At 50.6% G+C, this 14,810-nt stretch overlaps 1 protein-coding gene and 1 long non-coding RNA gene across 14 annotated transcripts in view; one reads left to right on the top strand and one right to left on the bottom strand.

The window, feature by feature from the left end:
- Positions 1 to 3,742, top strand: part of LOC122366826 (voltage-dependent calcium channel type A subunit alpha-1-like) — a 78,193-nt gene extending 74,451 nt beyond the window's left edge. For all 13 annotated transcript variants that reach the window (XM_043339434.1, XM_043339432.1, XM_043339436.1 and 10 more), the window contains 2 exons: positions 479 to 689; positions 1,890 to 3,742. In XM_043339434.1, coding sequence (XP_043195369.1) covers positions 479 to 689; positions 1,890 to 2,488 — 810 coding nt within the window. In that variant the 3' untranslated portion in view covers positions 2,489 to 3,742. The remainder of the gene's footprint in view (positions 1 to 478; positions 690 to 1,889) is intronic.
- Positions 3,743 to 5,470: 1,728 nt separating this feature from the next.
- On the bottom strand, positions 5,471 to 14,461 carry LOC122366835. Its single transcript, XR_006253956.1, has 3 exons — positions 14,075 to 14,461; positions 13,518 to 13,649; positions 5,471 to 5,901 (listed from the first exon to the last, which is right to left on the bottom strand). It is a non-coding gene; the product is annotated as an uncharacterized LOC122366835 (long non-coding RNA).
- Between the last annotated feature and the right edge of the window lie 349 nt (positions 14,462 to 14,810).

Raw genomic sequence — 14,810 nt, 5'->3', positions numbered from 1 at the left:
TGGTTATTTGTACTGATGCTGTCTGCATTGAAGGGTCTGTTATCTAAGATATGACGACAAAGCTTGAATGATGTTTTCAATTGCTAAAGCACACAAGTAAAGATTTTGTAATGTAGAAGTGACTCAACTGCTGATAGCTAGATTGATCATTATTCGTCTACGCTTGAACATTCATTTGATTATGTTGCAACTGTACCAATAAGAAGAGCGCCCCACAAATAATCACCCAAGTTCAGATTTGACATACGATCCCTGTCTCACCAATACGTGATCGTTCTCATGGCGTTCGTCTTTCAAGAACATTTACCTTTGATTTGACCCACCTGATAGCACGTTTTATAAAGTAAATAAGACCAGGTGACCCATTACTGCCCCTTCCCCCCTCCCCCCGTATCTATACCTACCAATAAGCTGTGCACCCCCGCCCTGCCTGTCCGTCTGTGAGTCTGACGGTGTCTCTCGGGCGCTGTGGGTGCAGGGTGACCTGATCGGGTCGCGGCGCAGTTCGATCGCCTCTCTGGTGACCCAGCTGCAGGGCGGCTTCCGGCCGGGCAGTTTCCGCTCGCGGTCGCCCAGTCCGCGCGCCTACCACTCGCCCAACTCGTCATTCCGGAGGCGCGTGCGGCCCCAGTCGCCCTACCAGGACCGCTCGCCGTCGCCCGCCGCGTCCTTCCAGCGCAGCCTGCCAGGTCAGTGCAGGTCATCAGGTCAGGGCCGCCAGGTCAGTTGGATAGCCTGCCTAATGTAATGTGCGTGATAAAACCGACAGCTGTGATTGTTAAGTCTAGTAATTGAATAATTTTAACCCTATTCCTGGCGGGGGGTGGCCTCAGGAGCCCCCCCTGAGGTTTTTTGGTTATTTCTCCCAAACGCGTTGAGCTAGGAAGCTCAAATTTTCTGACTTTTCCTAAAAGGCTTCTACGCAACATGTCTGAAAATTTTGAGTTGATCTGACCTCAGGTCAGGTCACCAGAGGCGGTTTGGTGACCCTACCTCAAAAAAGTTTGCAATCACGCCAGAGCTAGAGTTTTTGACCGATCTATTTCTTCTCTTCAGGCTTTAGTTAGGGTACCAGTATGTGCAATTTGTATATCTCGGAATTTTGATATCGGTGACCTAAGGTCAGGTCAGTTTCGCGACCTCCCCATTATAAGTCAATGGGGGAAAAATCAACTCCCTGTTTTTACCACTAAAACGGGTCGGAATGGCCCCATATACCATACATGACTTCATATACGATCAACCTTCACTACCTTGAGGTCTGTTTTGCTGTTGGGCAGCTGTGAGGTCATGTGACGTCATCAAAGGTCACCAAAGGTTTTTGGCCAATAACTCCGTACAGGAACAAGATACGGACGCGTGGATGGTCTCATTGTGTTCAGCTCGTCAAGACGCATCGAATGATATACATGATGACCTCGAGGTCACGTGACCTGAGGTCAACCTTTGACCTTGACCTTGCGAGGTCAACATATATATCATTCGATGCGGATTGACGAGAGGATCACGATGATGCCCTTAGTTTGTTCCTATCCTGACTAATTCGAAAGTTATTCGAGAAAAACTCTCTCCATATCTAGCGCCGCCATTTTGACTTTTTCGACCCCTGTGACGTCATCTTTGACCTGACCTGAAAATGACCTTTGTAAAAATTGTAGATCTTGACCGTGCGTATCCGATGCCGTTTACCGTTTGTCGCTATCTTGCTTCGTTCTCGAGATCTCAGGGGGGGGGGCCGAATCGGCCCCCCCCCCGCCAGTTTCTTGTCCCGGCGGAGCCCGCCAGGAATAGGGTTAATGGTGAATGATTGTTAGCGAGGCTATGTGCAGCTGATGCATGGTGTAAGCGAGTTAATCAGACTCTGACCGCGCCTTGTGTGCCTCCGGCAGGCAAGGACCACTGCGACTGGGCGCTGCCCCACCGGCACCGGCGGCTACCCAACGAGCGGGCGGCCTCCATCAGCCCCGAGCGGCGGCGGCGAACGAACGGCTACGGCGCCGGCTCGCTGGACCAGCAGAGCCGCTCGCCGTCTCCGCCGCCGCGCCGCACCGGCAACTCGTTCCCGACGCTGCCGAGTCGGCGCAGCGGCGGCCGCCGGCTGCCGCCCACTCCCAGCCGGCCCTCCACGCTCGACCCGGCCGAGTTTCCGCACGTGGCCCGAGCAGCCGGCTACCGGCCGCCACCGGGCGCAGCGCCCTTCAACTTCCCCAAGGTGAACGCCTCGCCGACTCACACCGGCCGCAGGATGCCGGCGCCAGGTGTTCCGCCCGTGCGCCGGCCGCCGCTGCCGCCGACGTACGCCGCCGAGCCGCAGCCGCCGCTCAGTTTCGAGGAGGCGGTGGCGATGGGCCGCGGCACCCGGCAGCTGCCGTCGCCTGTGGTGCCGAACGGGTACCGGCCGGGCGGCGGGGGCGCGGGCGTGGCGCGCCCGGCCGGCCGCCGGCTGCCGCAGCCTGCCGGCGACTCGGAGGACGAGGACTGGTGCTGACACAGCGGCGCGCCGCAGCCGGCCAGTCTTTCAGCGCGCAGTGGCGCCCGCCGCCAGTCGTGTGGCCGCCGCACACGTGCCCACACTGCCCCGTTTTGTACCGCGCGCCGGCCGGCCGGCGCCCGCGGCGCGCCGCCCCGCCCCGGCTCTGTACATACTATGAATAGTTTGTATTATACATATACATACATAGCTAACATACATATATACTCTCATTGTAGTCAACTTAAATCAAAGGGTTTCGTATCTTCTTCATACTGCACCCGTTGGGCAGAGGGGCTGCCGCGGTGGCGCCAGCCTTACTCCTGCTTGTCTGGTGTATATCGGGTGTGGATGTCCCGGCGTGTCGCGCTCGGCGGGCCGAGCCACCGCCTCCGCGACGGGCGCGCGTACAATGTCTCTCTCCTCGTGACCGTCTGGGCCTCGGCCCTGTATGCCAGTCTGTCCAACTTCCGACCCAGTCTCGATCGGTGGCGTCCTCTCTTCTCCGTTTCTTCTCTCCTGCCGACCGGGTGATAGGCGGGGCGCGGCTCGCCGCCCGTCCGCGCGCCGGCGCGTGCTCATCCCTCCTCTCGGTGTGTGCGTGTGTGTCCGTCTGCGTGTCTGTGAGTGCGTCGGTGTGTGTGCGTCACCCTGATCCGGCGGCGCCCGTCCGCGGCGGCCGCAGACCACCCAATGTGCCATGGGCCGCGGCCCGACTGTGGCCGCGGCGCCGCTCCCCGGGTCGGCCGGCCCCGACTGCGGCTCTGACGGCGCGCAGCAGTTCTTTTCTCAAAGTATACCTACACACAGAGCTGTTATATCTATCTGTTGGTTGTTGTCAGAAGCTGAGAGAGTGTGTAGCACAATATCTCAACCGTTTATCGCATTCCGGTGCATTCCCCATATGAAGAATCCTGTGCAGCCGTGGCCTGTTCGCGGTGTTCGAGCACAGCCGTTACGTTGTCCACATATATATGCTCTGCTCTATTCCATGCATATGGCGTTACTGTTTCCCGTTGCCGCGTTTTGTTCTCGAAGCGTCTACTGCGTGCGTTCGGCAGGAGATTAGAGTGGTGTGTACGGTCGGTGGCCGGTGCCGGTGGCCGCCGGGGTGCTGTGTACCGTGTACGGTCGGCCAGGGCCGCGGGCGCGCCGCCGGCCGTCCGCCGGCAACTGAGCGGGCCGCGTGAGTCGCGCGCGTGGGTGTGTACCGTGTGGTTGTGGTTTTATACACACGGCTTCCAGTCCTAGAATACAACATTTCCAATCCAACACCGATCTTTGAATCAATGCTGAACCGTTCTCGTTTGTTCGGCAGTGTTCTTAGCAGTAGACATTAGCCATCAAGGAACTACCAGAGTATCCTCAGAGTGCCAAGACGCTCACTGCTCAGACACCAGCATAGGTGGAGAATTGTGACCAGCTGGGGGTGCTCGGGCGCAGCAAATCCGCCGCCGCCTAGCGGTGACCTTGACCCGCGCCGCCCGGCCGCGGCTCCAAAGCCAAGCCGGCGTGGAATTGGAAGAGGTCGAGCACCCCCAGTCCAGCACAATTCTCCACCCGTGGACACCAGTTAGGACCTCAGAAGCCGGCTGGTGGCCTTTCTAGTAGCTATGGGCCGCGGTCCGACTGTGGCCGCGGCGCCGCTCCCCGGGTCGGCCGGCCCCGACTGCGGCTCTGACGGCGCGCAGCAGTTTTTTTTCTCAAAGTATACCTACACACAGAGCTGTTATATCTATCTGTTCACTGAAAAAAAAATTTTACTCACTTTTCTGAGTAATGACCAGACATGTGCATGGATCCGAGTGATGGATCTATGATCTCAGTGGATCTCGAAGCAAAGTACAGGTTGGGATCTATGATCCCACCAGATCCGGCGTGAAAAAATACATCTTGGATCTATGATCTCATATGATCTGACGATAAATTAAGAACATGGATCTATGATCTGAGTGGATCCCACCATGCACCACATTTGAAACCATGTTTTATAGGGTTTCTATGCCAATAAATGCCACAAAACTATGGATTATGACGCGCGATCACATAAAATCACTAAAACAGTATGTTTGTGAGTTGAAACAAGCGTTTTTTGGGATATATGTGTTCACAAAAAATAAGCGAGGATCTATGATCTCACTGGATCTCAACCAAAAAATGAGACTCGGATCTGTGATCCCTACGGATCTCTCGATAAATTACAGAGCTGGATCTATGATCTCGTCGGATCCGAGATCAGGATCCGTGGGATCAGATCCCAGATCCATTTTCTCGGATCCATGCACATGTCTGGTAATGACTGAGTTGCCATTTTGTCCAATGGTAAAACTCACTCTAAATCCGCGTACTCAGGTAAAACTCAGGACGGAACGCAGGTAAAACTCGGGCAAAACTCATTGCAAGTGAGTAGCATGTGAGTAACAAAGTGAGTTGCCATTTTGTCCGATGGTAAAACTCAGATAAAACTCATTAAGTACTCATGCGTAACTCATGTCGTACTCAGACAACTCAGGCCAAACTCAGGTAATAGTAAGTCATTACTCATGAAAAACTAGGAAGTAACTCATATGTAACTCAGCTGGTACTAATGTATAACTCAGGTGGTAGTAGGGCCATAACTCAGGTGGAACTCATCGGTTATTCAGTGGAAACTAGGGCTGTAGGTACTCAGGACGTACTCATATCGATAACTCATACGATACTCGGGTGTTACTCAGGCGCCGCCTGAAACGGCTGATCTGATTCGTTTCATATTGGCTCAAGCCAATGTATAGGCTCGCCGCCCATGATAACAGCTGCCGCATCAGCATTATGCAATAGGTATGCATGCATGATGCTGATACATACAACAGCCACTACCAGGCAGCTAGTCTATATATTGGGATTGGCCAATATATAACGAATCATTGCCCAAAACCAGCATACATATCTGTATTATACCATGCCCGACCAACGTCTAGTCTTGCACTATTCGCCCCAGCCCTTACCAAGAAATATATGTTTGTAGAAACGGTCGCATTGCGCTGTATTTCAATTCTGACACACGCCAAACTGCGTCGGGGGAGGGATCGACTCCACGTCAGCTCAGCTTCACTCTTTTGCCAGCTTCTCGACCTCAGTCTTCGCGGCTACAGGTGGCTGGCGCTCAGCATTGAATGGTGTTTGGAGCACATGGATACACACAAACCACAGCGTGTTTCGCACTTAATGCGCCGTTTGTTGATTGAGCACAAAGTGCGCCGTCGCCCACAGCAAGACTCCCTTCCAAACCATGGATCCCCACAAGACTTCCGTTCGAACTACGCTGAGGCGGCACCGTTCGTTTCCTTCGGACTTGTTATGATGGGGGTGATCCAAATTTTCGTCACCCGTGTACGCCACCACTGACGCCTTCTCCGCCAAGATGCAGAGGAGGCTCAATGGGCCGTTCCCTGAAAACACAATAAAAAAGTCAGATTTTCTTTTGCCAGTAAGAGAAACGGAAGTTATATGGGCATGCAAGTTGATTGAAATATCAAAAGTTATCAAGTTACTTCAGCTCAAAATTAATGTTAAACCGCGCCGTGCTGGTGCTCTGAGTTTACCGTAATGTACTGGGGGGGGGGGGGGGTCGTCTTCACGTCCCCTCTTCTAACTCGGCTGTTGGGCCACGTAGCGACACGCAGTAAGCGGCATTCGAAAAAGCATAAAAGATATTTAAGGAAATACTTGGGTAATTTTTAAGGTCAAGTCAAGTGCCAGGTCACCAGAGGTCAGGATAGGCCAAATTTTGCTTATTTCAATATTTTCGAAAAACTGGTGCTTAACTCGGAACCAAAAGAGCTGCCCGCGGAAAAATGCAGTCAAAAGCCCTTTCGACGTTTTTTTTTTTTTTGCTGGCGCTTGATCTCAGATTTGACCTCAGTTCAACAATTAAGCCCCCAGAGACCAAAAACTCTAAAAAAAAGCCGTTTTTACGAAAATGTTTTCTGTAATGCTTTCCACTCAAGAGTCACGATATTTATTTTGCCGTTAGCATAGTGTTCCTCTCGTCGGGACGAATGAACTATAATTAGACCTTGAAAGGCCATTTTTAACCCGCGCCCCGTAGGGGGGGGGGCCGAAACGGCCCCCCCCCTGTCCTTTTCGGTCGATATCTCCTAAACGGCTTGAGATATCGCCACCAAACTTTCAGGACCCCTCCGGGCATCAATTTTACACATTGTGACCAAAAATTTTTCCAGAGGCTATGATAGGTTGGCCACAAATGACGTCAGAGTGACGTCATGTTCTGTCATTTTCGACCGAAAAAAGACCTTCGCGAGAAGACCTGTCAGGACTACAGCTTTGAAGATACAGAAAAATGATCAAGACATAAAAGGTGTAGAATTGACAGGGCTACAAAACTGCTATCTCGAATTTTTGAAATTTTTGAGTTTTGACCCCCAAAAATCAAAAAAGCATTTTTTTGATATATTCGCCAAAAAATCCAAAAAGTTTTTTGAGTTTCGAAAAAACCGGAATATATGTGATAGTGCCTACCGTCTTCTATCTACATACCAAATTTCAGATCGATACCTCGTTTTTTGGCCAAGTTATAGCGAAAAAACTGTTCAAAAATGATGACGTCAAATTTTCAAACTCAATTTTTGGCCATTCTAGAACTCGTAGAGCAAAACGATTAGACTCCCCGTGACGAGCTGCATCGAATCGATACCCATTTTATGCAAAAATATCAACTTTGAAATTTGACCTAATTTGACCTGACCTTGACCTGACCTTCACCAAAACGTGACCTAGGCTGGCCCCAAAGGCTGCCTAACCCACATAATCGCATTTGTCATGTAAAATGGACCATAAAACATGTATCACACGACACATTCATATTGTGACCCCCGGTGACCTGACCTCGCTGTGACCTGACCTGGTATCAGTGACCTCAGATAGCAAAGTATGTGTTTGACGAACAATTTACCATCGATGGTTTTCAATAAATTACCAATTTACTCGCTTTCACAGCACATTTCTTGAATTGCCTGTGAACGGTGAAAATCTGACCTTTGACCTGACCTGTGACGTCATCGGTTTGACCTAGGTCAATGAAATTTGGTCACAAGGTAGTTCCCGGGTGGGGCTATCGAACGCCGTTTGAATTTTGAAAATCGGCCGGTAACTTTCCGAGATCTTAGGGGGGGGCCGAAACGGCCCCCCCCCCCTACGGGTGGTAGGGTCCGCCGGTAGCCCTACGGGGCGCGGGTTAAAACTTGATCTCAGGTTGACCTGACCAGGTCATGTTGCATATCAGTCGATCCAAACCGTCAAGCTGAACACATATGAGGTGTTTTATTGCCAGGGGCGGATCCAGGAAAACTCCAAGGGGAGGGTCATGAATCGAAGTGGTGCCCCTACCTATACCCAAAATTAAAAACTCAACGGATTTCGTCCACTTCATTTTGGTGGTGCCCCCATTTTCAGGTTTTTTCTTTTTATTTTTTATTTTTAGTCAGTATCTTAACTCTTAGCCACAACCACATTTACCAATTGTAAGCAAGTATATATGAATGTGCTTTGTGTATATATGTTATGGACGATGAGTATAGTGAGTAATTACCAGGAACGCTATCAGGTAAGCGAATCGTTGTCAGTCCGACGAACTTGACCCTGGCGTCTAAAGGGTCTGTCCTTGACACTTCAGGCTTGTCAGGGGCACCAAAGTCCTTCCAGGGACACCACAAACCTCTCAGGGGCACCTACGGCCTTGTAGGGGCGCCACAGGCCCGCCAGGGGCACCACAGGCCTGCCAGGAAGCAGGGGCACCACAGGTCTAGCAAGTATACACGACAGGCCTGTCAGGGGCACAACGGGCCTGTAGGGCCCATGAGCACCCCTAGGGGCAGGGGCACCACAGTCCTTCCAGGGGCACCGCAGGCCTGTGAGGGGCACCAGCGGCCTAGCAGGGGCACCAGTCAACACAGGCCTGCCAGGGGCACCACAGACCTGCCAGGGGCACCAGAGGCCTGCCAGGAGCACCACCGACCTCGCAGGGGTAACTTGGGCCTGTCAGGGCCCAGGGGCACCACGGGCCTGTCGAGAGGCACTTCAGGCTTTTCAGGGGCACCATAGTCCTCTCCGGGCGCAGGGGTAGCAGGGGCCTAGCAAGGGCACCAGAGGCCTGCCAGGGGCACCACAGGCCTAGCAAGGGCACCACGGGCCTGTCATGGGCACCTCAGGCCTGTCAGGGCCCAGGGACACCACAGTCCTTCCAGGGGCACCACAAGCCTGTCAGGGGCACCAGAGGCTTAGCAAGGGCACCACAGGCCTGCCAGGGGCACTACAGGCCTAGCAAGGGCACCACTGGTCTATCAGGGGCACCACGAGCCTGTCATAGCCAGGCATCTCAGGCTTGTCAAGGCCCAGGGGCACCACAGGTCTGTGAGGGGCACCAGCGACCTAGCAGGGGCACCAGTCAACACAGGTCTGCCAGGGGCGCCACAGACCTTCCAGGGGCACCAGTCACCACAGACCTGCCAGGGGCACCAGAGGTCTGCCAGGGGCACCACCGGCCTCGCAGGGGGACCTTGGGCCTGTCAGGGGCACGGGCACCACAGGCCTGCCAGGGGCACCACAGGCCTAGCAAGGCACCACTGGCCTGTCAGGGGCACCACGACCCTGTCATGACCGGGCACCTCAGGCTTGTCAGGGTCCAGGGGCACCACAGTCCTTCCAGGGGCATTACAAGCCTGTCAGGGGCACCAGAGGCCTAGCAAGGGCACCACAGACCTGCCATGGACACCACAGGCCTGCCAGGGGCACCACCGGCCTTGCAGGGGCGCCTCAGGCCTGTCAGGGGCACCACGTGCCTGCCGGGGACACTTCAGGCTTGTCAGGGGCGTTACAGTCCTGTCAGGGCCCAGGGGCACCAGGCCCGTGGTGTCCCTGCTAGGCCTGTGGTGCCCCTGGCGGTCCTGTGGTGCCCCTGTCAGGACTGTGATACCCCTGATAGGCCGGTGGTGCCCCTGGCAGGTCTTTGGGCCCCCGGACCTCAAGGGGGGGGCATGACCCATGTGACCCCCCTTGGATCCGCCCCTGTTTATTGCACTAGCAAATATATTTTATACATGCCATAAGGTTGATACTTGAGACATGGGACAGTATCAAAAACGCTATTAAATGAAATCCGTTCGATAATTTTTTAACATTTTACCTCAAACTGGTGTGAAATCGAGCGGTGAATTCCCTGAGCAAAAATGACAAAAATATCGAACGGTTTCCATGGCACGGTGCACGATCGTCAGCGACCATTGAAAATTTTTTCTCATGTAAAGTCATTTGACGTGACCTGACCTTGAACGACCTGGGTCTAAAATTTCTTCCATATGCAGAAAAAAAATGTATGAGCAGGTGTGCCGAAAATGGTGGAGCTGCGCGCCGCCGTTCTTAGATATTCGCGAAAAACCTGAGGGGGCGGGGGGGGGTGTAAAACGCCACCCAGCACAGCGCGGGTCAAGGTGGGATGGTCACCTTAACCCTCGCCCGCACATGGGGGGGGGGGGTTGCCACCCCCCCCCCCAGGCAGTCTTTCTGCTCTGCACTCAACATTTTTAGAGCTAGAAGGCTGATTTTTCGTATAGCTGCTCGTCTATCCTTTCTTGATGTCCACTGAAAATTTCAAGTTTCTGTAATTTTTGGTTTCGGAGATATGACCTTGTTTTTCAGGTCATGTCATGACCCAAATGGCCAATTCTCAACATCTAGCGTTTGCCATGGGCCTTGTGAGCTTTTGACACCCTGATTTCGGCCTTTTTTGCCAGTCTTACCTCCCACCTATCATGGAACATGTTGTTCGACGATGTACAGGGGTCAAGGTCATGGTCAAGGTCAACCTAGGTCATATAAGATAATTGCGTTTTAGGCAAGCTGAATTTACTTTTTGTGAAGTTTTTTAACTGCATTTTTGGTAAAAGCTTCTCAGATCATGATTTCATGTGATATGGACCTAAAAACAATCGGTGCACACATCAGTATACACACAGACACACACAGACATACAAACACATATAATTGACCTTGACGTCCTAACTTGACCTGAAATGACCTCAGCAGCAAAATTCTGGTCGGATAGTGTGACAAAGAGGTTCTAGCTGGCTTGGCACCAGAAAACAGCATCGTCATCGGTATTTGATAAGCAGCGCACTTGATATCCAACGGTGACCCAAAACAGCAACATTTTTTAGTTTGACCTGACCTGGAAGGTCAATGACTGACCTGAGAAGGCAAAACTGGGTATCATTGGATTCGTCTCTTCCCAAAGAATCTTTTTGGTCCTTACTGCTAAGCTCTATCTCCAACAGGAACGAAATGGCGCGGGGGGGGGGTGGCAACCACCCCCCCCCCATGTGCGTTCTAGGATGGGAAAATGGCATGTGCGGGCGAGGGTTAACAGACGGGTTTTAGTCTCGCAAAACACTTCCATGGGCGTCCAATATTAAAATCAACTTGAAACAATCACATAAAATGTGTTAAACTTAACAGTAATGGATATATATATATATATATATATATATATATATATATATATATATATATATATATATATATATATATATATGTTGCAGGCACTTTAGAAAATCAGTCATTTTGTAAAATGCCTAGGCATTTTACAAAAAGACGGCTGTTTGAAAAATGACTGAACGCAACCAGGCTTTTTTCAAAATGGCTAGCCATTTTACAAAATGACTAGGCATTTTGCAGAATGCCTGACCAGCATGGAACGTAGATCCCACTACAGATACTATGGCCAACAGTTTTTGGACGTCTTCTTATACCCTATAGGTACGTGTTCAGCCTGTAGCTGCTCGATTTGAAGCTCTGTGATAACGACAATGCTGAGTAACGACCAGGTTGAGTTGCAGACTCGGTTGTAGCATAAAGCATTGTTTAGTTAACGCTGTAAAAACTCCCAAGTACATCAACGCTGTTCATGTTCTGCCTGAAACTAGACCTAACAAAACCAGCCGGAGACCGGCCCTAGTCAATAGGCAGGCCCGGTTGATGTACAATTACATGTAAACGAATGAGTGTAGTCTTTGTTTGATTGTGCCATTACGGACAAAACTGCATTATGTATTTGGCCATTTAAAACACGTTCGAATTTAATTATAATTTCCCACTCCTTCTCTCTCATCCTCACATTTTAACACGCGCAGTGGAGGGGGGGGGGGGCGGATTCCGACCATCGCGCCCATCCATCCTGTTTTTCGGCAATAACTCGCGCCGCAAGGTTTTCTTTAGGTTTTCTTTCTAACTTTTCTTTGGAATAAAAAAAACTCTCTGATCACAATGAATATTAAAGCAATAATTAAAAAAACACGATTAATTTTGCTCTGTGGCAACAGCTTGAGTACCTACTTGCATGGTCCCAGTTAAAAATATCAATTTCCACATCGGGAGAATCATCAGGTCGCTTGGCGTAGGACGAGAGCGTTGGTTTCAGAAGACACTAACGCCTAAGTGTGTGGGATCGAATCCTCGCGACCTGTAATAGTTTTACAGATACAGGCCGGCATAGGGCCAGTCGTTTGTTGACGCTCCAGATCGATCATTTTAAATCCAGCAGCGTCGCTGACGTGGGGGTTGGAAATGTCGCGGGCCTGCACTTCTCAAAATAGAGGTAAGTATGGACTTCCCACTGCTGGACTCCTCTGGTCATAATGCTGGACTCCTCGGTCCACCTACACGCTACCAAAACGTATATAATTAGGTACTCGTATCTACAACACACTGCTCAGTCATTTTGTAAAATGGCTAGGTATTTTGTAAAATGCCTAGGTATTTTGCAAAATGACTTGAGAGTCAGTCATTTTGTAAAATGCCTAGGCTTTTTGCAAAAAGCCTGGAAAAACAGGCATTTTGCAGAATGCCTAGGCATTTTACAAAATGACTGATTTTCTAAAGTGCCTGCAACATATATATATATATATATATATATATATATATATATATATATATATATATATATATATATATATATATATATATATATATATATTAATGTTTATATTGATGCATGTATAATATTGAGGCACGTTAACATACTTAATTAACCCTCGCATGTGTAGGGGGGGGGGTCGGATGGACCCCCCCTTGGTTTTTCGCGAATAACTCGCGTAAAAAGCGACCGATCGCGACGAAACTTTCAGTACCCTCGCATTGATCAATTTTACACCTACCCTGAAAATTTCATGACCCTGACCCAAATGACCTTTGACCTGTGACCTCTTTTCCGAGACCATGTTTGGCCGGAATCGCGATTACGCGTATGTCGGCTCGCATTAGCCGCGCGTTTGCAAGCTTTTCGTGGTTTCAAACGTTCAAACATGTGATTTGATGCTGCTCCCATGCATTAGGGTGGGTGTCAAGGTCACCTGAAGGTCAGGTCAGGTCATTGACCTTTGGTGACCTCGGGTGACCTCGGCTCACTTTTTCGAGTTTTACATGTTTCTAGGCTAGTTTTTGGAGCTGAATTCGAATTTAGCAACCATTTGAACATTTACGAAGTAGTTTTGGTGCCTTCGTAACATGTTACGAAGCTGTCAGAGGCGGTTGACACGTACTACGAATACCCGTCACAACCCCTACTGGTTGACCTGACCTGACCTGACCCGACCTGGTCTAAATGCTTAAAGACATCATCTGTGATCAAAACTAACACGATATTCGTGATCAGCACCCCCAAAAACCCCTTAGCAGCCACACTTTACGACTTTCTAATAGGTCCCGATTTTCCCGACTTTGGGTCATTGACCTGACCTGGAAGGTCAATCAATGACCTAGGACCTTAAAATTGGGTATCATCGGCTTCCTCTCGTCACGGCCAACACGCTCGTTTTTTCCGCGAAGCTCTAGCTCAATCAGGGGCCAAACGGCAAGGGGGGGGGGTCCAACCGACCCCCCCCCCTTCTACACATTAGAAGCTGGCAAACGCCGCACACATGCGAGGGTTAATTGTTAGTTACGTTGCTTTTCCTTATTTTATTGTATAAAAATGAACAGATAATGAAACACAAACCTTTTGTGCGGAAGCATGCCGCCTGAACTCGGCTTAGCCATGATTTAAGCCGCTGCATCGAGGCCTCGTAGTGGTCAGTGCCGGCTTCGAGCCGGCTGAGCAACCCACCACCCGGTCGAACTCGCGCCAGAACTGTAAGAAAGGTTGAAAATGCTCGCTGAAATCGAATAGTGTACGAAATTATGTGTGTATGCATTAAAAAAAAAACAGTCGTAAAAATAATAACAGTCGGAAAAATAGCAAGCACAAACGAGACAGAAGAATCTTAAACGGTTCAGCGAGCGGAATTAAGACCATGGGCCCCACCACCGGGGGGGGGGGGGGTACGGGGGACGTGTCCCCCAATATTTTACATTTTTAACATTGTGCCTATGGGTGCTGCATGGAAAGAATCGACTTCAAACAACCTTCGCCCCCCCCCCCCAAAAAAAAACCATCGGGTCGTGACGGAGCTGCTGTTTAAAGAAGTAAAAAGGGTCAAACGAACGTGCTTTTAGGATAAGGACAACATTATCCCACAAACATGATTTTTTAAATTTAATTATAACATAACTCACCTCTTCTTTCTCGAACTATGCCGGGTAGGTATCCCTCAGTTTCTCGATCGATCTGCTCCGCCGTTCACGGTAAGCACCGACCTCCTGACGTCGGCGGGGAATGTCTGCTGGTCCATCAGTTCACCTCCCTGTTCTCCGTGGCGCATACGATTGATAAAAGCTTCATCGACAATCACCGAGTTCTTCACAGATAACTTACCCATCCTTCGCTGCACGCCTTCCCCGCTCCTGCACTCTCCTGCACAATTTCACAATACGGCCTCAACAATTCAACGTGAACTACGCGAGTCACCGCGCCACAACGGACTGAAGCGCGCGCCGCGGTTTTCGAACGCAACGGCTATAATACTCATCACGCGAACTCACGCATCACGCAGGAAACTCACCCTGCCGCGCAAGCGCGCATCTTCAAGCCAGGGGTACCTCACGCACAACTGCACGTGAATTCGCGAGAACTCATGCATTGCGCAGGAAACTAGATTTGCCCAAGCAAAACTCATTTCCGACTCAGTTCGAATTCACGCAACTAAGCACTCAGAACTCACGCATAACGAAGTCACCCTGGTGATGTGAGTTAGATCAGCCAATAAGTGAGCACCACTATCGTATTCACTGAGTTTCTTCATGAGTTATTACTGAGTAATGCCTGGCCTGAGTAAAAATTTTTTCAGTGTTGGTTGTCAGAAGTTTCTAGGTAGGTATATACTAGAGGTGGCAAAATGTGGACCCGAGGACC

This window comes from Amphibalanus amphitrite, unplaced genomic scaffold, assembly GCF_019059575.1.
Source record: "Amphibalanus amphitrite isolate SeventyFive unplaced genomic scaffold, NRLGWU_Aamphi_draft 000833F_arrow, whole genome shotgun sequence".
Classification (NCBI taxonomy): Eukaryota; Metazoa; Arthropoda; class Thecostraca; order Balanomorpha; family Balanidae; genus Amphibalanus; species Amphibalanus amphitrite.
The sequence above is the reverse complement of the archived record's forward strand: the minus strand, read 5'-3'. Positions and strand labels throughout refer to the sequence as shown.